This window comes from Mya arenaria, chromosome 14, assembly GCF_026914265.1.
Source record: "Mya arenaria isolate MELC-2E11 chromosome 14, ASM2691426v1".
NCBI classification, from domain to species: Eukaryota; Metazoa; Mollusca; class Bivalvia; order Myida; family Myidae; genus Mya; species Mya arenaria.
The window spans coordinates 44,447,992-44,470,521 of record NC_069135.1 but is presented as its reverse complement, the minus strand read 5'-3'; the positions used below and the strand labels follow the sequence as shown (position 1 = coordinate 44,470,521).

At 35.9% G+C, this 22,530-nt stretch overlaps 2 protein-coding genes across 4 annotated transcripts in view; one reads left to right on the top strand and one right to left on the bottom strand.

Annotated features, from left to right (window-relative positions):
• Positions 1-663: 663 nt before the first annotated feature.
• On the bottom strand, positions 664-12,456 carry LOC128218300 (WD repeat-containing protein 82-like). Its single transcript, XM_052925946.1, has 8 exons — positions 12,262-12,456; positions 11,042-11,139; positions 10,666-10,732; positions 8,939-9,038; positions 5,752-5,868; positions 4,213-4,368; positions 2,316-2,528; positions 664-1,311 (listed from the first exon to the last, which is right to left on the bottom strand). The coding sequence occupies exons 1-8, from the start codon at positions 12,435-12,437 to the stop codon at positions 1,282-1,284; spliced, it is 957 nt and encodes a 318-aa protein (XP_052781906.1). The 5' UTR covers positions 12,438-12,456; the 3' UTR covers positions 664-1,281.
• Positions 12,457-14,049: 1,593 nt separating this feature from the next.
• LOC128217822 (kelch domain-containing protein 10-like) overlaps positions 14,050-22,530 on the top strand; it is a 35,584-nt gene continuing 27,103 nt past the window's right edge. For 2 of the 3 annotated variants that reach the window (XR_008258274.1, XM_052925224.1), the window contains exon 1: positions 14,050-14,744. Coding sequence is in view for 2 of the 3 variants with exons in the window: in XM_052925224.1 (XP_052781184.1) it covers positions 14,690-14,744 (55 nt within the window). In the remaining variant the exon portion in view is untranslated. The remainder of the gene's footprint in view (positions 14,745-22,530) is intronic. The other variant, XM_052925225.1, reaches the window with a different exon arrangement.

Sequence of the window (22,530 nt, the reverse complement as noted above, 5' to 3'; positions counted from 1 at the left end):
GGCCAGTTGTGACCCCAGGGGCATAATTTGGAACAATCTTGTTAAAGGACCACTAAATGATGCCTTATTCAAAATAGAAAGGGTCTGCAAAATAATAATATATTTATAAACACTTCCCCCATATAAGTATTCCAAACCTATGAACCCCTGGGGCATGGCCAGTAATGACCCCAGGGGCATAATTTGAACATTTACAAGCAATTGTGTTCAGATGGATGCACGAACAACAGACAGACACTTCTGGTCTTTGGCCAATAGCGCTAAAAATGGCCTTTGACCAATATAGCTAAAAATCAACCAACTCCTTTTAAACTAATTTTGATCTCTTTTTAACAAGGGCAAACATAAAACCAACTGCACAACCAAAAACAAGTTGTCCCTCTTTAATCCTAGACTTGGCTATAGACCAGGCTAAAAATAGCATTTTTTTTGGAATATGGTTTTCAAAAGGATCCAAGCTCTGATGGATATCAAACTAAGTTTCATCGAGATACAATCAAAACTTAGGACTGTATTGTGTTCACACGCAATTGTTTACAGACACATGGAAGCACAAACGACGTACACATTTCAATCGCATAAGCATGATATGTATGTTTAGCCAAGTATACCATGAAAATGTCAGGGGTATTTAAAGGCCAGCTGAACCACAAAAACAAAACACTGATTTTCATAATCTAATGACAGAATGATAATACATGAAGTTGTTATGTCTACTGTGAACAGAAATAAAAACTATACATTACAGTACTCCAGATAACACATGGAAACAGTGACATGCTCATATCAATATCAAAACAAACATGAATATCTCAATTTAACTAAGACCCCAAATATGGGTTATTCATACCTGTATACACATAGAATAGAAACCTTTATATTAAAAAGCATCCAATAAACCAGAAATTTCAGGGTGTTCGAAATGTCTAAACACTGCTAACTCTTTATTATTTGTGATTGAATTGGTACATGAATAATGCACTATCAATGGCCGTGATGTAGCTTTCCTTTTGTATTATATGACAAACCTACACACCATTGCAAATGCACACATAAGTCTTGTGTCCAATCTGTCCTCCACAAAGATCCCTGTTTGTACCAGTTCATAACCTAGTATTTAGTGCACCATTGTTCTACACACTTATCTACAAATTATTCCAGGTCATTAGTGAAGTTAACTGTAGAAGATATTCCTGTGAACACAATATGCGCTGCTGTTATATACACTTCAGGGTTTGTGCCTCTGTGTCAATGTCTTTATGCCCAAAAATTGCTCTTCCCTCATTCGTCTATGTACGGTAACCAGAAAGCCTGAAAGAAATGGATGAAAATAGTCTTAGTTGAAATGTTTATACACAGAAGATGTTTCAAATTGCATTAAAGATGCTTAAATATGAGAGCAGCAGTAAAATAGCTATGCAATTTATAAGTTAATTATAACATACTTAATCCGCAATAATGTCAAAAAATCTTTTTGAGGCAATTTAATTCTAAAAACACTTCCAAGAGCACCGAGGATAAACTGCCAAAGCACTTCTGTAATTTTTAGTTGGAAAATAAACATTCATTAACCATTACTAAAGCCAGAGTTATGGGCCTTGCTAGGGCTGCTAAATTTTTGAAATCTCAGTCCAGGGCCATCACCCTCAGAAAATAATGTATTAATTTGCCCCAAAATGATCTACTTATATATACATTTACAAACTGTAAAATAAATGGTACTTTTTGAACTGTTTGCTAATTTACAAACTGAACAATGTTGTAAGAATCTATGACTGCAGCATAATTTCATGTAATGATCATTGGCATTAGCAGTTTGTTATATAACAAACGGAGAGATTTAAACAGTATGTTAATGGGTAGCTGCATGCTGCAAGCCAATTTCCAGGTATCACTAGATCATCATAGCGGATTAGCAGCTGCCAAGGTTTATATATCACATTTTCAACTGACTAAGCCACTTTGGATCAAAATTATAAAAAAAAAGAAAAAAAATAGGATTGATTTTTTTAGCCATTTTCTGTGAATGAAGTCGGTCTAGTGAAAGTTGTTCAAAATCAACCAATTGTCTGATTTAAGCAGCCCTGGGCCTTGCTAAACATGTGTTTATTGTCTCTGGCAACATGTTTATTGAAGTTTTTGCACATAAACAATGTAGATGACATGGCCACAATGACAATACCTCAACTTTTATTCTAATGGTCAGTGAAACACGTACATTTATTCAGACACACCTAGGCAACCATTAACATGCTGCAATCAATCAGTATCAGGCACCTTGTAACAGCATTTATAGGTTTGAAGAAGTTACCTACCATGTTTGTACAAGCAGTGGCCAACATCATAAACTTGGGGTTGAAGCCTACGCACTGTACAGCACCGGGATGGTCGCAGCTCATGGTGGCCACCTTGGCCCCAGTGTCTGTGCTCCAGCAGTGCACACGCCCGTCTGTCGACCCACTGAACACAAACAGCGAGTCCGGGCTGAAGGATACCTCCAGTGGGATCCCTTTAGTGTTTGTGTGGCCCTAAAAGTACCGGAATATTCATGTGTGAAATGCAATAACTCTGATACAAGGTTCAACCACAATAATTTCATGGTTTGTTATAATCAGTGTTTCCCCCAGGATTTATGGAAGGGATTTCAGGCTGAATGGAATGGGCCAGGGATGTGTTTCCCCTTTTTTGTAGTTCATTCACCAATGGAGCAATTAGATCTTTTGAGGTCATTAGGAGTTAATAAAACACACTCAAAATGATAAGAAAACACAATGAATGCATTAGCAGCACTGCTTTATGGGGACATTGTAGTCAAAATTCTCTGTTGTTGCTCACTGTTGTTTTTTTACAGGAAATGTCTTAATTTCACATAGTCGTAAAAAATCTTAATTGAAAGATCAGTTGCCAAAATTATTAAATCTACATTAATTGATTTTAATTACTTCAACAATCCAAACATTGTTTTCCCAGTCTGCAGATCTTAAATGGTACCGTAAATCATTATGGATAGGACGCTACCATATATAGGACAAAGGCAAAAAAAACAACAAAGAGAAAAATCTAGAGAAAAAACTAAATGCCACTATTATATAGGATGGGGTAAAAAATTGTCAAAATTGCCAGCCGCTATATTTGTTTTGACGAATTTTACTGAATTGTGAAAATTGCAAAGGTTATTAAATAGTACAGCACATGTACATAAATGATAAAATATATTGAAATATCAACAGTGCAAAGCATATAAACAGTTGATAGCAATACCGTAATATAAAATCAATAAACAACAATTTAAATCTGTCATCCCGATGTTGCTCTCCACGAGGCCCTTAAATTATAAGTGGTCGTTGCACTTAAATGTTCCCAACACCTTAAGTACTTCAAACAAGTGGTATTATGGGGCAATCAACACTGTCAACGTCACAGTTTGTACTATTGGTAGTAAGGCAGCGGCCCTAATGCAGAGGGAGTTTTCCACACCTTCACACATCAACAGTGCACAATGATGACACTTCACTGGAGGCATTTCTATTTGTTTCTTATACAGAATCACATAACGTAAAAACTATCATACAATTTCTAAACTTTAAAATAATTAACTACTTTCATTTGTTGTTGTCTGCTGATGCTAACCATATCCAATTTTTTACTGCCGTTATAACTAAATCCATAAATCTATATGAGTCATGTCACATTGACGTAAAATGTAAACAAACATATTTCAGCTTTAAATGGACTTTGGAAAAAACTGGTCAAAAGCCTAATACTATGTACAATACACAGACATTTTATTTATAAGAATTCTGGGGAAAACTAGTGCGTCCTATAGACAATGGTTAACGGTACTCTTCAGGGTTCAAATTTAACTTTGAGGAGCACTCGCAAAATTTTGCTTTCATGGTTTATTGCATAACTTCTAATACATGTCGTGTGCCTGGATCAGGCATGTCGGACCAAGTGTGGCATGTAGGGAACCCAGCTCTGCCTGTGAAGGGATGGCAGTACCAACATCCACTTAGGCCCTGGGGGATATACTGATAATAATGTTCTATTGGTCTCAAATACAATGTCTCTTGTTCGGACTCCACACACAAACTCCAGCCCAGTTGCGATCATATCCAGATAATGACATCAATCCTGCAATTCATTCCTTAAATAGCCCCCAACACCCAAGTGGTGAAGGAATAAATAATAATTTGTATGTTGTATTATTACCACAAATGTCTGTAGTGGAGTTCCCTGAAAGGCATCAATAAGTCTGATAACCTGGCCATTCGTGGAAACGACAATAAACTTCCCGTCTGGACTAAACTTCATCCCAGTCCAGTCACAATCCTTGTCCTGGGGAAGCTTGAACGTTGCAAACGGACCCTGTATCATGCCAAAAAGCACTTGACAATTATATGACATGAGGTCAAACAATCATGAAATTAAGAATTTTTAAATGTTTAACCATTGGAGAAATTTACTAGTCACATGATAAACCTGGACAAACAAATGCATGTGGAATTGCATTCAAAATTTTCTTTAAACTAAGTAAGTTATAATTGAGGGTGGTCATTATCTGTGTTAGGTGCTAAATGAAATATGTTACCTCTTATCAGAGTCGTTGCCTATTTCACTTGTCACAAAAAGCCATATTATATTGAATATTGGTTTAAGATTTTTCTTTTATCACCAAGAGTCATATTTCAGAAACTTATTAAGCCAGTGATGTGACTGAAACAAGCCTAATGTCTAATATTGTACACCCATGATGTGCAATCTAAAAAAAACATTTAACAATTCCAGATCAAGATATTCAATTCTTTTAATTTCAAAAAAGAGGCATAACTTTATAAAAGCAAGACAGAGTTGTTGTTTTTTATTTATGGCAAATTAATATTTTGGATGTCATCCGAAACAAAAGTAGCAACTTTATTTTGTTTTTACTAACCGACATCTCCACATAAGCTTGCTACATGTATAATAAATTTCATCAGTACCGGGGTATATGGCAATTATACCTAAAAATATTGAGCTGAGAACTTTTTTCTATTTCTTTGTGACAGTGACCTTGAACATGACCCCATTGACTCCAAATGAAATGCCAGGTACAGCTTCACATAAGCTTACAGCATACCAAGTTTCATCCCAAACATTAATCCTAATAAAGCAAGTGAGTAACAGTGACACAACTGATTGCATTACTCCACCTTAAGAGCTTTCATGTAGAAAACATACAATCTGAACTATTAAGTTATTGAGTTGAAACCATTCCTCTATTCTTAGTACAAGGGACCATGACCCCACATCCCCCTAATGCAATCCCAAGGTTAATCAGCTTTTTACATATCAAGCTTCATCAATACATGTCAATATGTTATTGAGTGGAAACTGTTTTTCTATTTTAGTAATACTGACCTAGCTTGATCTACAAAGCCCAAAATGAAATCCCTTGGTACATGTACATCTCCATGTGAGCTTGCTACATTCTAAGTTTCATCACTATATGTCAATACTGAAGTTATTGAGCGAAAACTATTTTCATTTTTTTGTAATAGTGACCTTGACCCTACATACCCTAAATGCATAGAAGATATCGATGTGAGCTTGCTACATAACAAGTTAAATCAATAATTCAATTCCTTGAGTTTTTTTCATTACAAACCTGGTTATTACATAATTTGTTAAACATTCAAGAATATGCCAACCAAGTGAACAAAATAGTAATTTCCATGCAATATCAATATAAGGTTTGCTAGTTATACGTACCCTATCAAAGGACCTAAGATCGTAGAGTTTGACACACTCGGAGTTGATGCCTGCTGCAAATATGAGTCCCTCTGGATCAAAGGTGGCGACCGGCCTGCCTGGAAGGTGCATCATGCCCTGTAACAACAACACTGTATTCTTCAAAAGATCACATCATCATCTTTAATATTTACATTAACACTTGATTTTCTGTACAAATTTTTTCTGTTTATTTTGCACAAACCGGTCGACCTTTCATGACCTCTGTAGGTGGAGTTTTGCAATTATACACAAGTAGGAAAATGTTATATAGTTTACTTTTTAAGTTTAATGTCAATTTCATTAAATAAAATAAAAGCAGCAATTGAAACTAGATCAAAGCATTCTCCTGATATTGCACGGAAATATTTTTTTACATTAGAGGTCACAGCGACGTTGACCTTTGACCTTGTGACCCCCCAAAACATAGGAGTTTTCTAAACCTCATGATCAACCTCCCTACCAAGTTTGGTGAACCTAGGTCAAACCATTCTCAAGATATTGAGCGGAAATGTTTTTTACATTGGGGGTCGCCGCGACCTTGACCTTTGACCTAGTGACCCCAAAAACAATAGGGATCTTCTACACCTCATGACCAACCTCCCTACCAAGTTTGGTGAACCTAGGTCAAACCGTTCTCAAGATTTTGAGCAGAAATGTTTTTTATATTGGGGGTCGCCGCGACCTTGACCTTTGACCTAGTGACCCCAAAAACAATAGGGATCCTCTACACCTCACGACCAACCTCCCTACCAAGTTTGGTGAACCTAGGTCAAACCATTCTCAAGATATTGAGCGGAAATGTTTTTTACATTGGGGGTCGCCGCGACCTTGACCTTTGACCTAGTGACCCCAAAAACAATAGGGATCCTCTACACCTCACGACCAACCTCCCTACCAAGTTTGGTGAACCTAGGTCAAACCATTCTCAAGATATTGAGCGGAAATGTATTTTACATTGGGGGTCGCCGCGACCTTGACCTTTGACCTAGTGACCCCAAAAACAATAGGGATCTTCTACACCTCATGACCAACCTCCCTACCAAGTTTGGTGAACCTAGGTCAAACCGTTCTCAAGATTTTGAGCAGAAATGTTTTTTATATTGGGGGTCGCCGCGACCTTGACCTTTGACCTAGTGACCCCAAAAACAATAGGGATCCTCTACGCCTCACGACCAACCTCCCTACCAAGTTTGGTGAACCTAGGTCAAACCATTCTAAAGATATTGAGCGGAAATGTTTTTTACATTGGGGGTCGCCGCGACCTTGACCTTTGACCTAGTGACCCCAAAAACAATAGGGATCCTCTACACCTCACGACCAACCTCCCTACCAAGTTTGGTGAACCTAGGTCAAACCATTCTCAAGATATTGAGCGGAAATGTTTTTTACATTGGGGGTCGCCGCGACCTTGACCTTTGACCTAGTGACCCCAAAAACAATAGGGATCCTCTACACCTCACGACCAACCTCCCTACCAAGTTTGGTGAACCTAGGTCAAACCATTCTCAAGATATTGAGCGGAAATGTTTTTTACATTGGGGGTCGCCGCGACCTTGACCTTTGACCTAGTGACCCCAAAAACAATAGGGATCTTCTACACCTCATGACCAACCTCCCTACCAAGTTTGGTGAACCTAGGTCAAACCATTGTCAAGATATTGAGCGGAAATGTTTTTTACATTGGGGGTCGCCGCGACCTTGACCTTTGACCTAGTGACCCCAAAAACAATAGGGATCTTCTACACCTCATGACCAACCTCCCTACCAAGTTTGGTGATCCTAGGTCATGCGGTTTTCCAGTTATCGATCGGAAACGAAGTGTGACGTACGGACGGACTGACGGACTGACGGACTACCGGACTACCGGACTACCGGACTATCGGACTACCGGACTGACGGACAGGGCAAAAACAATATGTCTCCCCCAGAGAGGGGGAGACATAATTCACAAATCTCCAAGATATGGCCTGGATAAACTCCGGATTTGCAGGGGAGATAACTTAAAAATGCAGAGTAGAATTATAGTACTTTGGTAATGCACTTTCTCTTATTTCCATCTATCTACATTTCCGGACAAGTACCCATTTGTGAAAAAAATCGGATAAGGGGAGATAACTAGAATGTATGCAGGATTATGGTTCTTGTGTAATGCTCTTTCTCTCATTGTCATCTATCTATATAAAAAGTTTCATTTCAATTCCTTTAGTATTTTCCAAGATATAGCCCCAGACAAGCACCAATCATGAACAAATGGTTAAGGGGAGGTAACTTAATTAATATGCATGATAGGATTATGGCTCTTGTGCACTTCACTTCCCCTCATTACCATCCCCTTTATACCAAATTTTATTTCAATCCAATCGGTAGGTTTTAAGTTTTTGCCTAGACAAGCACCAATTTTGAAACAAAAGGCCCACACTGGCTTGCTTAATTTGGTCACTTTCCTTATCAAGATCATAAGACATTTGAAAGCAATTAACAAAATTCACAAAGGGCAATAACTAAAACCTACTGCAGGCCTAGTTATAGGTCTTATGCACTGCACTGCTTTCCAATGAGATATATCTATCTATGAAGTTTGGTTTCAAAACATCAAAGTCTTTCTAAGTTATACTCCAGGCAGAAACAGTAACAAAAGGGATTATTCAAAACATGCTGCAACCAGGGATATGGTTCTAATACATTAGACACATGCACGCACGCATGCACACACACGCACAGGCACATCATTTCTATACCGAGGTATCCCTTTTGCCTTTCGGCGGTGGATAAAGGAAATCAAAGGAACAAAATTCTATTACAGTAAGTGATGTGGCCAGCCTTCAAAAAACTCTACTGTTATATAAATTTATTGATATCAATCCAAACCTTTGTTATTTTTACCTATAAAAATGGTAAAAATTAAATTGCATCACACATGGGATATTATTATTTATAACCATCGGTGTTTCCACAGTCGATCCCATGATAGTATTAGGGTTCTTGAGCACCGCACTTCCTTTCATTGCCTTCTATCTATATACCAAGTTTTAGTTCAATCCCATCACTAGTTGTGACCTTCAGTTATTAATACAAAAAAAAAATTGTGTTCTCAACATATTTAGGTTTGGTCAGTTAATTTAAATATAAGGAATAAAGTTCAGGACTAAACCACTTTAAGGCTTACCTGACAATTCTGCGAGCGTAAATCCCACAGCCGTATTGTCTTGTCCAGGGATCCCGACAAGAAAGTGTCATTTATTGGAGACATGTTCAAACATACCACCCTGAAATGTAATACTAAACAATTCATGTCTGAAAAACATACTGAAAGAATAAAGTGAAATGAAAATGTTTTCAGTTTTCCATTAGTATTCAAAAGAATAGTTTTTTCATTTATATTGGCTTAAGCTTATATATTCCAGCTGTATTGTAAAGACAGAAAAGCTGATATAGATCACTCTCAGTCTATTTCCTTGATGTTGGGTTCGAACCCATGATCTTTAAGTGAGAGTTTGACACCTATATTACATAACAACATTTTTATTTCTAATCGGGGGCGTGACTGACATGGATGCTGAAGGCCTGAAATCATCTTGGTGATTGCTCATGTCAGAATATACATGTATCATGTCAGTCAGTGGTGCCAGAAGAGTCACCATAGGTGCAGGTGAACATTATTTTCATACGAGGCATTTTTCATTTGTCTTGAGTTATTTCAAAATTGTTCAAGTGGTTAAAAAATTATGGAGAGGGACAGGATTTTTGACCTACACTGTACAGACAGACAAGCTGGACCGGATTTGTGACGTACTGACAGACAGCAAGACATGTTGTAACATGTGCTCTGCACATCATCTCAATATGGTAAATATTTATGGCGAGTTATTTCAAAATCCTTCACATGGTTCAAGAGTTATTGAGCAGACGTGATTTGTGACAGACAAACAAAAGGGTCATCAACTAGTCATGACCAACTGACATACCAAGTATGAAGATCCTAGACGCAAGTGTTACAAAGTTATTGAGCGGAAAACGTTTTTTCACCTCAAGGTTAGTATGAAGTTCCTGGGTCTAAGCATTCTCAAGTTATTGAGCGGAAACAAAGTGTGACATACAGACTGACAGACAGGGCAAAAAAACAATATGTCTCCTCCAGAAGGGGAGAGACATAACTACTGTACAAGTTCAGAAAATTGTGGGTAATAAAATAAATGGAGGCTCTATGTTCACAACCTGTATTGTAGCAGTTTTGAATAATTCAAGGGCCATAATATAGTAATGCATGGGTGGATCTGACTGGTTTACGAAAGGAGCCAAGCTCTCATGGATATCTAACTACTGCACAAGTTCGATTGAGATACAATTTATAAATATATATATTTATAAATTGTATCTCAATCATATATTATTTATATATATATAATCTTACTCCCGGGGTTCAAAAAATATTTTTATCCAGGCATTTTTGGCAAGTTGGTCAAGCCAATTTTTTAAGGGTGGCCTCTTAGATCTCTATTCATTCTGTGTAAAAGTTTAGTTTTGCTGGAATTCAAAAAGTACAGCTTCTTTACCAATGAGTATGCCTGACACTCCTTTGAATGTTTTCCCAAGAATTGGGTTCCCACATGGTTGACAAAGCTATTATACACCCAAGTGTTTTCCCAAGAAATGGGTTCCCTCGTGGTTGACAAAGTTTGGATCTCTGGTAATTTTATAGGGTCCAAATATACCAGTTAATACTCAATACAGATTATTTTGTGTTTCCAGAGATGGGGGTCCCTACCAAAATGAGTGTCAGGGACTCAAGTTTTGTGTGACTGTGTCAGGGTCATCCCTAGTAACCAGAAAGCTTGGTAAATTATATCACATATTTTCATTCTTTTTTTGTAAATTAAAACTATTTTTTCTTACTTTTTTGTATGTCCCGGAAAATACCTGATGTACTTGTTATCATGCAGCGATAGGTATCGGATGGTGTCTGAAATATACAATAAGAAGCTATAACATCACTATCAAACCAACATGGATGGTGTACGGTTAATACGGAAAGAAGGAGGTCACCAAATGGAAAAGGCAGCATCGCTGATAACACCAAGGACACAGTGACAATCAGATTGGAGAAAATCACTAGCGTGCCCCTATTGACAACATCTGTATTGTACAAATTTAATAGTTTTAAACAGATTATTATGAGAAATAGTGTAATTATATCTACTGTAAAATTCCGTAACAAGGTTTTATACACCCGAGTGCTTGAAAGTATCTCATAAAAGCTTATTTGACTTACCATCAATTTTTGTTGAACTGTGTAGGGCAGTATTGACTGCATGTGTGTATCTTATAAGATCAACTCCATACTTTTTACTGTTCAATGTTCTTTTTGGCCTGAAAAAATAAAAATAAATTGTAAGTGAAAATTCCCCAAGAAATCACATAAAGTACCATTATTGTGAGGGAAATGCACATCACAATCATACAATGAAATTCAACTGTTCAAAATTTGCTGTTTTTTTGACATGTAATTTTCACTGAAAATCAAACAAATTTATAATTAATGAGTGTTATTTGGCAAAAAAAAAGGTTTTTCCCCCAGCTATTTAATAGGAACAGGACCCTTAGTCAAAATTGGGACCAATAATCTGTGCACTCACATTCACATTTTATCATGGTAACATATGTAACAACAGACAGGCGATTCATGACAGATGGATGTTATAAAGGAACTTTAGCCCAGGGAAAAGTGACTTACAATCTTTTGACAATCATGCAAGATGATGAATAAAACAAGACGCCAATGCGGCAACGCCGCATTAAAGGCGGATTTTTTATTTGACGAATTTGCATTAAAACACATTATTTACCTTTCCAATAAAACGAAAGTTGACTGACACAGACAACAATTATGCAAAGCGGAACAACTCGACCCAATCGTAATAAGTCGGCTACCTCCAACTAGCTTGGAGATAGACCTCGAAAATACAATCATAACAACTAGGCCATGGCCGAAATGTTCCGATGGTTTTAAAATTGTGAACTGAAGACTTGCAGGTGCCCTTCATGTAAATATTGTTGTTTTGACAGAATGAAATGAAGAAAACCTGTCAAACTCATAATTATATGTTGGATATTTATTTTTTGTTTACAGAACTAATATAAAAAACATTATCTGGTAATATTTCTTGTTTTTAATATTTTATAGACCCAATACGCTTTAACCCGGAAAAAGCTCGGAATAACTACCCACTTTTCGTACAAAACAATTTGTATGTGAAGGATTTGCCATATCAAAAATCATAAAAAAATCTGTCAACGTACAATTATTTGGACTAGACCAGTGTGGTACCACTCAGTGTGTTGATGTAAAGAACTAGGTAGAAACTGATTCGGTTGAACATATTGTGAATTATTTGATAATACGAGTGGCACAACTGGTAAACGTTGATTCTGATAAACCTTTCAGGATTAACATATAATCATATTCGCGAAAATATGTGAAAATATACATACGTCCCTCCTTGACAGTCGTATATTACGATCGAGTCGTCATCACTGCTTGATATCAGAGTCTCTCCATTTGAGGAAAAGTCTATACTTGTGATCTTATCAGTATTTTCTCGAAATATTTTGGCAACTCTAAAATTTCGTACAACATTTTCAGTCAGTTTCATTTCGTCGATGAACATTTTGGTAAACAATGAATTAGCCGAAAGAAAACGTTGCGGTCAACAGTTGGTTGGGTATAAAATACTGGAAAGTGAGATCCAATTTTGGAGAAGTAGACTCCAATAAGAACTCATTTATTTAACCAAAAAAACATGAACACATAATTTAATATGCTTTATAAAGGGTTGTTATTTCAAATTTTAACGAATTTGAACAAAAAAAGACGAAGTTAAAGAAGCTGTTCGAAAAATGTACGGAAATCGAAGCACACACTTCTACTTGAGAGATGTCGGGTCAACTCGGCCCACTATTTGATTACCTTTTCGGCCTACTTTTGAATGGAAGCGTGCCTATAAAATGCCGATTGGTATTATGTTGTTCACACCTTATTTACGGATTAATTAGAGCTGTTAATGTGTTAGAGTGTTAAAGTTAACGGCGAAAACACCTTTGATATTTGAAAAATTCAAAAGATGTTAATGATGTTTATAAATTTATTAAAACTAATTATATATTGCCTTATGACTTAAAAGTTTGAAACACACTTTTCAATATTGAATAGACATAAAATCACATAGGAAATGAGTAAAAAGGGAAAGCAATATATAGATGTGGTTAAAAAAACAACACCATTAATATTCATTGAAAAACTCATTTGTAAACATGAAAATATTCCGTCAGAATGTGATGAACAGTTTGTATCGTTGTGGACATAACATCACACATACTTGTTATGTATTTATTAAGTTATGTAGTTGATTTCATAGTAAATTAGTAAGTAAATGATTATTTTCATTTTAAAACACATTCTCCTTCTTTCTCAGTCCATTTTGTCTCTTGAAGAAATAACATGTGTGTTAATATTCTATACAGCATCGATTTCATTTACTATATATACATTAGTATACGTACTTTGGGTATTATTTATTATTAATTCATGATAGAAAAATAATAATAATAATAATAATAATAATTATAGCAATAAACAGCTTATTATTTAGCTTCTTACGGAACATAAAACTGATAACAACATCTTTTATAAGTTCATTTTAGTTCTTCTGGAGAAGTTTTCAGCTTAAAATAAGGATAGTTAATTTATTCTTCATAATGTTTGGATAGAGACCGTGTGAACTATATTATACTCACTAAAAAGAAACACATACAGAAAAAGACACATCAGAAATAGCTCATATAAATGAACAAGTCAAACAATAACAATTTTGGCGCAAATAACTTTGCTATATTTCATATTTCTATATAATCATTATCTGAAACCGATGTTTGATCACGTGTAATTAGTAAACATGAAACCGACGACATTTTATTAGCATAACGTAAAAACGTACGTATTGTTTACAAATTGCATTTAATTTATAACTGCACTTCACATGTTTTATATATTAATGCACATTTATTTATTATTATATGTATCGACTTAAGATATCGTTTAAGATGGTTATTGGGAAAATTGCATTCGGAACTCCTCGGCCTTTTTTAAAAAAAAAAACAACGTTGTTTTCGATAAAATGGCCGAGGAGTTCCGAATGCAGTGTTATCGGTCCACGTTGATCTCTATTCAAGTATCAGCACTGACATTGTACACTATACAGTTACACAACATTGTACACTATACAGTTAAAAGGTAATGTCGTAAAACATACGACGACCGTGGATACTCTAAAAACGGGGATATTTATTAAAAATAGATGACAGTTCCGTATCTGACTCAGCTTTAAGATATATATTGTGCTGAAAAGCAGTCCTAAGCCCGTTAGGGCGAGTCGACCGTTTCGGGTTGTACATTTTTATTTGTGCCAATTTTTGACATTAAAAACAAACCAACTAACAGTTAGTGTCTTTGACGGCAGTAAATCTTTTTGTACAGCATAACTTAAAGCTTGAAAAACCCAGATTTAGGACCACTTTCTGCCAGCACCAGTTTTCTCGTCGTGTTATACAAGTGTGGAATGACTTGCCTCAACATGTGATAGATGCTGAAGATGTAGAATCATTTAAAGTAAGGTTGGACCGCCACTGGCAAGGAGACATGCTGTACCAGTTTTGAGACCTGTATCAAAGTTGTCTATGGACAGCTGTAATTTAATCATATATACTCATAACTGTTACCAACAACCTTTACACGATAAGATTTTATGAGCTCCGAAGATAGATCGTGACGAAACAAGTTTAGACGAAGAGGGGTTTAAAAAGGGCACAAGTCCTTATACAGAACCCAAAATCATCCTACAGGTATCCTACAGGTACAGTTGATATGTTGAAAAATGCCACAAGACCGACGTGTTTCCACACACAGTCCGAAAGCAATGGTACAGTAATATATTTTTTATTTATACATATATTATTATGATACATGTGAATGAAAAAGTGTTTTTTTTTATTATTATTGTAACGTGCGACGTTAAACAAACACCAGATAGCCGAGCTTTCTGTCGTAATGAAACAGTCTGGGACTCTTAAGGGTAAGGCAACTCTGTTCCATGAATTATCTATCGTATCTTTCAACAACAACTCGGTCCACTCGTCAGCTATTAACTATATACAATGCGACAAAGCTGAGCTTTTCGGTAAATATAGATAATATTTTAGATAAGCAACTACAAAGTTCAAGTTGATTAATACCATTTATTTCTTTGATGTAAGCCGGCAGTTGTCTATCCCACTGCTGCCACCATTTGTAACATGTGAGCCAAATAAACAAACACCAGATAGCCGAGCTTTCTGGCGTAATGAAACAAACACCAACAGATCCCTTCAGAGAAAAGCATGCTCGACCCTGAAGGGGTCCACTGGTCTTTATATACACTAACTTCTCTATTCTCACATAGCCCGGGCTTTGCTAATTTGCATATTACCAACCAAGTTTACATCCGGTATGAACGTACTTCCGTTTTATACGGAATATTATTATGAACGCACCTTCGGCCGCTTAGAGCGGACCGTTACATTATTATTTATCACCTACAGTACGCCTACAGTTTTTCGCAAATATACCGTGGTATGTATAAGGGTTAGCTGTCTTCCTCGGAGTATTCATGTTTATGTTTACATGTCTTATTAAACACAGCTTTTTACACAGCCAATAGAGACATATTCAAGACTTGGTATTGGTATATCGTTGGCACCAGCCATAACTACTAGTCCACCTTAATGGCTTCAATGAGTCTTTTGACGATTTTGTTTTACTATGGCAGACTCGTGACATCCACCATCCCAGCAAAAAGTAGCGAACGGTCCTTGCGCAGAGAATCCTCCAACCACAATTTTTAAACTATCTCCATTATAAATTCAAATTTCTACGAAAATATTATTGCCCACGATTAAACACATATTTATTTATGTCATTATGCCCAAAACACATGTTCAGATATCATGAAACACTTACATTTGTCATTTGTTTATCAAATATCCCGATATCTGTAAATCTGGGACAAATTTGACAGGTTGTGTACATGCATAATGGTATTAGTGACCAAAAATATATTTGTGTGAAAATGACGACTAATATTTAGTAATAACAAATTCAATCCAGTTTAGATCACTGTCGAGTGTATATTGAATAACTTTGTCGTTATTATTCAACATCGATGTATAATATAACTATATATTCTTTCGCCCAGTCTTAAATGGTAGAGAGTTGTAGCGTTACAGGGGTACATAAGAAATTTATGTCAAAATAATAAAAAGGTATCCCTGATTGCTCATTATTGTAGCTACCATGGTCGGTCAGTCGGTCGACCAAAGCTTGTCCAAGTGATAACTGAACAATTCCTATGGTCATCAAACTTGACATGAGGTTGGGCCTGACCAGTAGATGACCCCTATTGATTTTAGGGGACATCGGGTCAAAGATCAAGGTCACAGTGACCTTCAACGGAAAAATGTTGTCAAAGCTTGTCTGAGTGATAACTCAATAATGCCTGGATCTTTGGTCATCAAACTTGACATGGAGGCTGGTCCTGACCAGTAGATGACCCCTATTGATTTTAGGGGTCATCAGGTCAAAGTACAAGGTCACAGTGACCTTAAATGATAAAAGGTTGTCTGAGTGATATCTCAACAATGCCTGCAACCATGGCCCTCAGACTTGACTTTGAGGTTGGACATAACTAGTAGATGACCCCTATTGATTTAAGGGGTCATTTGGTCAAAGGTCAAGGTCACAGTGACCTTGAAGGCAAACAGCTAGTCTGTGTGATAACACGCCTGCACCCATAGCCCTCAAACTTGACATTTAGGTTGGGGGTGACCAGTAGATGACCCCTTTTGATTTTGAGTTTATAGAGTCAAAGGTCAAGGTCACAACTCATAGAGGTCATTAAAATTTATGTCATATTTAATTATTCCCTGCTGCTTAGAGATACATGTTTATTTGCAAATATCAGCCATCATCTGAACATGATTAAAAACTCTATCTACTATCCTGACACTTTGAATGGTCATAAAGGCATCCATGTCAATGACAAAAGAGCTGTAATTTCAGTCCATGCATATTTCATTGTCCAAATATTCCTGACAACATGGTGCTCAGTGGGACTGTGTGACAAAAATCTCTTGTTCTATTAATTTTTCTTATACTTATTATGTTTATAACAGGTTTATGACAAGAAACATTTATGTCTGTCATTATACCAAGTATCTAAATCAAGTATTATCTAAACATGCTCATATTAATTAAGCAAAAAAGAGTAAAACATGATTTTCAACCTAACTGGTTTACTGATGAAATAAAAACAATGATATTTGAAAGAAACGAGTACCATAGAAATGGTGAACACGACAAATATAAGATATTAAGAAATAAAATTACAGCCTTAATTAAAAAAGTAAGAAGGCATTTTTTAATCAAGCGGTGAAGGATAAAAAGGATCCAAGCTTTATCTGGAATAATATAAAGGATATTTCTCATTTGAAAAAAAATAGCAAGATAATTTTACCGGAGCAACTACAAATTGGTGATAGACTAGAGAAGTTTCTGGAGGACTCAATATTGTTAATGAACTTAACATTCACTTTACCAATATATCAAATATAATAGAAAAAATGCCCTTTAAACCCGAACGTTTTAGTAAACTGAAATATGACCTAAACGTTAAATTTGGGCACAAAACGTTCGAATTGAATTACATATCACCACTTGAGGTAAAACAGATCATTGATAAACTTGATATAAGTAAATCAACTGGGATAGATGAGATTGGCCCAAGAGTAATTAAACATTGCGGTGACTTGCGTCTATTATAAATAACAGTATCATGAACGGAATATTTCCAGACTCCTTGAAAACTGCACGTGTATTACCATTGTTTAAATTAGGATGTAAAGATGATCCAAGTAATATCGTCCAATTTCGATATTGCCAACAATATCAAAAATATTTGAAAGGCACATTGCAAACCAAGTTCAAGATTACTTCCATTCTACAAACATTATACACACTAAACAGTCTGGATTAAGGAAAAACCATTCCTGTTGTACAGCGTTAACAAGTTTAATAGATGCATGGGTAAAAGATATTGACAGTGGCATAATTGTTGGTGCTGTCTTTCTAGACCTACGAAAGGCATTTGATTTAGTGGATCATGAAATTCTACTACATAAATTAAACTTGTATCATTTTTCTGAAAATTCGTAAAGTTTTTTAAATCCTACTTATCTAATACCGTAAATGACTGGGTATAAGACGAAAGGGGGTATAAGACGCAGGCAAAAAAATCTGTGAAAAATCTGAGAAAAAAACTTTTAATCTATGTTTTGGGTGTAAAGGACGAATGTCAAAATCATCTGCCAATTTCGGCCACCATGTTTGTTGACAGTGATGAAAAAATATTTTTTCGTGAAAATGGCATTGGTTATCTTTAAAACCATACAATGATAATGCTAAATTTGTTTTATTTTTATTCGTTTCATGTTAGGATAGGCACTGAAAAGTACTGAGTGTGGCAATTTGTTTCTGGATGGCACTGAAAAGTACCTTTATGACAATTTGTAAGATTTCTTTCTGACAGTATATCGTAAAAGATAACCTGTCGAGTATGAAAGTTAAGTTATGCCAAAACCTTATATTGTACGGGTTTGTTCTCAAAATGTCAACACTACAGAAAAAAATGAATAACATGGAAAAGTGTGAAAAAACAAGACCATTATCGCATCATTTTGTAGTATTGGTATGTTAAACAGGTCTAAAGGCAGTGCGAGTTTTTCACACCATATCGTACAACTGACAAAAAATATTTTGACAGTGCCTAACTTTGCTTTTTATATGCATGTTTTATTATTGTTATATTTAAAATAATATTGAATAATTTTAATAATTTTAATCTTACAACATTTTTTAAAATTATCAACGTCTTACGATATACCGTATCCTGATCTTCAACTGCTGTTTTAACCCGTATATACTCGATCGATATGACGCAAGTAACATCCTTTTCTACATAAATCTAAACAAACTCACGGCCTGAAATCGACCTCAGAAAAAAAGTTCAAAAGCTTGTTACTGGTTATTAGACGCAGGCATTTTTTTACATCGAAATCTGAGGGGAAAAAGTGTGTCTAATACCCAGTAATTTACGGTAGTTAAATTAGTTAAAGTGGGAAACATACAGTCTGGCTTGCTTCCAATATCATCAGGAGTACCTCAGGGATCCATTCTTGGTCCACTGCTGTTTCTTATATATATCAATGACAATGGCTTTGTAAAACAAATATGAACATCGATTTTTATTTGCAGATGACTCAACATTGCATGAAACTGGTAGTAATGTAAATATCATTGAAAGTAAACTACAATGACATCTTAATCTCGTTGTCGATTGGTGCCAAATAAATAACATGTCATTGCATCCAACTAAATCCAAGTGTATGGTTATCGGAACTATATATAAAACAAAACAAGTTAGTAAATTAAATCTTACAATCGATGGAACAGCAATAGAGAATGTGACTGTGCAAAAACTACTTGGAATCTATATAGTTAATAACCTAAAATGGCGTCCGCAAATAGAAATTGTTTGCAAAAAAATCAACTGTAAAATCTCACTTTTGAAAGTTCAAACGTTTATTGTTCTACCTCAATGATGAGATGAAACGTTTGTTTTACAATGCATATATCCTTCCAATTTTAGATTATTGTTGTCATATTTGGGGCAAAGGAAACTCAAGTTACTTACATAAAGTTAAATCCTTGCAAAATAGGGCTGCAAAAATCATTCTTAAAATTTCTAAACGATCATCTTCAAACGGATTGTTACAAGAACTTCAGTGGCTAACGTTTACACACAGGTGTAAATATCACTGTGCAACCCTTGTCTATAATACCCTTAGTGGAAAGGCCCCGAGGTATATGTCTGAATTGCTAATCTTTGCAAATAAGATCAACTTCAAAACAAGATTTAGTTTTGATACAAACACCGCGAACTAACTATTTCATGGATTCCTTTTTGTACTACAGTATGGAGGTTTGGAATACTATTCAGGATGAAATACGAAATGCAAAAAAGTTAAACACATTTAAGCATAATTACAAAGTGCACCTCTTGAAATATGCATATCATTAGTTTCAAAAAGGTACATCATCTTTTCATTATCTTAAAGATTGAAATAACTGTTGTTTTATAAATTGTTGTGTTTTACTGAGTGTCTGTCGGTGTGTTCATGATGTTTATTGAAATAATTGTTAATTAAACATGATTTGTATAGAATAATTATATTCAAAACATCAAAAGTTCTTGTATAGAAATGTATAAGTGCGATGCAGATGTTTTATGATTTACCAAATGCATTTTGCTTTTGTTTGTTTGTTTTTCTTCATAGAAGGCCACATTGTAAATATGATGTTGTTATGGTTGAACCTGTAATTATGTCATAATGTGTTTATACCTTCTCTAAATAAAGATATTATTATTATACAACAAATACTTTTGTCCGATTTTATCAGCATAGAAAGTGAAATGGCGAAGATGTATATCTTGGAAAGGGCCCTCTGCACAACTGTACAGAGAACACTTACCATACTGCCAGTCAGTTGTTTTCCTGCTCAGTAAACTGTTTTCTAAACTGTACGTGTATATTTGCCCACAATGTAGAATGCAAACTGAATCCATCTGGCACCATATACTTTTTGTTTGCATCAATAATGATAGTATTCGACACTTCCTATGGCATAAAATGCATTCAATGTATGGTAATGATATGTTTGCTAGCTTTTGTACGCTAAGCTGTCAGAAGCAGATAGTTGCGATGTATTCCGGTGTAATATAACAGACTTAAATCTTTCCGACAAATTATATGTATCTCTGTATAAACTCATTACAATATATTCGCATTTACATGTACTTGTACAACCATTTGTGTTCCTAACCATTCAGTTACTGGTTGGCAATTTCCATATGAATTGTTAAGTCACTATACGAAAAGCGAAGTTTATACATAAACAACAACAACAAAATGTGAAGTTGTATTAAGAAAAGTCATGTCGATATTCAGCTAGGTACCGGTATATCGGTCACCAAGTTAAATATGTAGATGATTTTACCTATGTTTGAAACACATGGAAACAACAAGTATGAAATTTATGCATTGCTGAATGGAAATGGCTTTTCTGCTGGTCGTATAAGCATAATGAAAATTTCCTTCGAAGCTCGAGTCATGACAACCCCACAATGTGTTTTTAAACAATTCATTTTCATTTAAGACTTATTTAAAATGTGCCTCAGATGTAACATTAACACCCATCCAGTTTGGATATTTTGAACTCCTAAGCTTTCACCATATACAATAAAACCCAAAATGTGGGAAGTTTCTGTATGTTCAAGACTCAATTTTGAAAGATAATAGCCCATTTCTAGGGAGTTATATACTTTCAAACTTCCTTAAATGAATGACATGCAGCATTTGTCTAGGAATAGAACCAGAGCCTACCATTCTGCCCCCGCCCCAGTGAAAAATGATGTTGTGTTTACCGCACACAAGCCTCCCGATTATGTGACAACTGATCCCATATTATGGTCACCTAGGTGAAATATACACGTGAGCTTGCCTTAAACGACTCAAATTGATATACTTTGCAGTCTTGCATTTTACTGACCGTTCCAAGGCGGTACCCAACAATCCTTGATAAACACCCCTAGTTTTTTTTGTTTGTTTTTTATGCCCCCGAAGGTGGGCATATTAAAATCGCACCGTCTGTCCGTGTGTCCGGCTCAGTAACTCATGTCCGGGCTGTAACTTTCCCTTGTATGGACAGATTTTAAAATAACTTGCCACATGTGTTCGGCATACCAAGACGACGTGTCGCGTGCAAGAGCCGTGTCCCTACCTCTTAGGTCAAGGTCACACTTAGGAGTTTATTCACAATGGAATGCTGCATATAAGGACATAGAGTATATGTTGTCGTGTTCTGGCTGTAACTTTCCCTTGTATGGACAGGTTTTTAAATAAATTGCCACATGTGTTCGGCATACCAAGACGACATGTCGCATGCTAGACCCGTGTCCCTACCTCTTAGGTCAAGGTCACACTTAGTATTTATTCACAATGGAATGCTGCATATAAGGACATAGAGTATAGGTTGTCGTGTCCGGGCTGTAACTTTCCCTTGTATTGACAGTTTTAAAAATAACTTGCCACATGTGTTCGACATACCAAGACGACGTGTCGCTTGCAAGAACCGTGTCCCTACCTCTAAGGTCAAGGTCACACTTAGGTGTTTATTCACAATGGAATGCTGCATATAAGGACATAAGAGTATAGGTTGTCGTGTCCGGGCTGTAACTTTCCCTTGTATGAACAGATTTTAAAATAACTTGCCACATGTGTTCGGCATACCAAGACGACGTGTCACATGCAAGACCTGTGTCCCTACCTCTTAGGTCAAGGTCACACTTAGTATTTATTCACAATGGAATGCTGCATATAAGGACATAGAGTATAGGTTGTCGTGTCCAGGCTGTAACTTCCCCTTGTATGGACAGATTTTAAAATAACTTGCCACATGTGTTCGACATACCAAGACGACGTGTCGCGTGTAAGAACCGTGTCCCTACCTCTAAGGTCAAGGTCACACTTAGGTGTTTATTCACAATGGAATGCTGC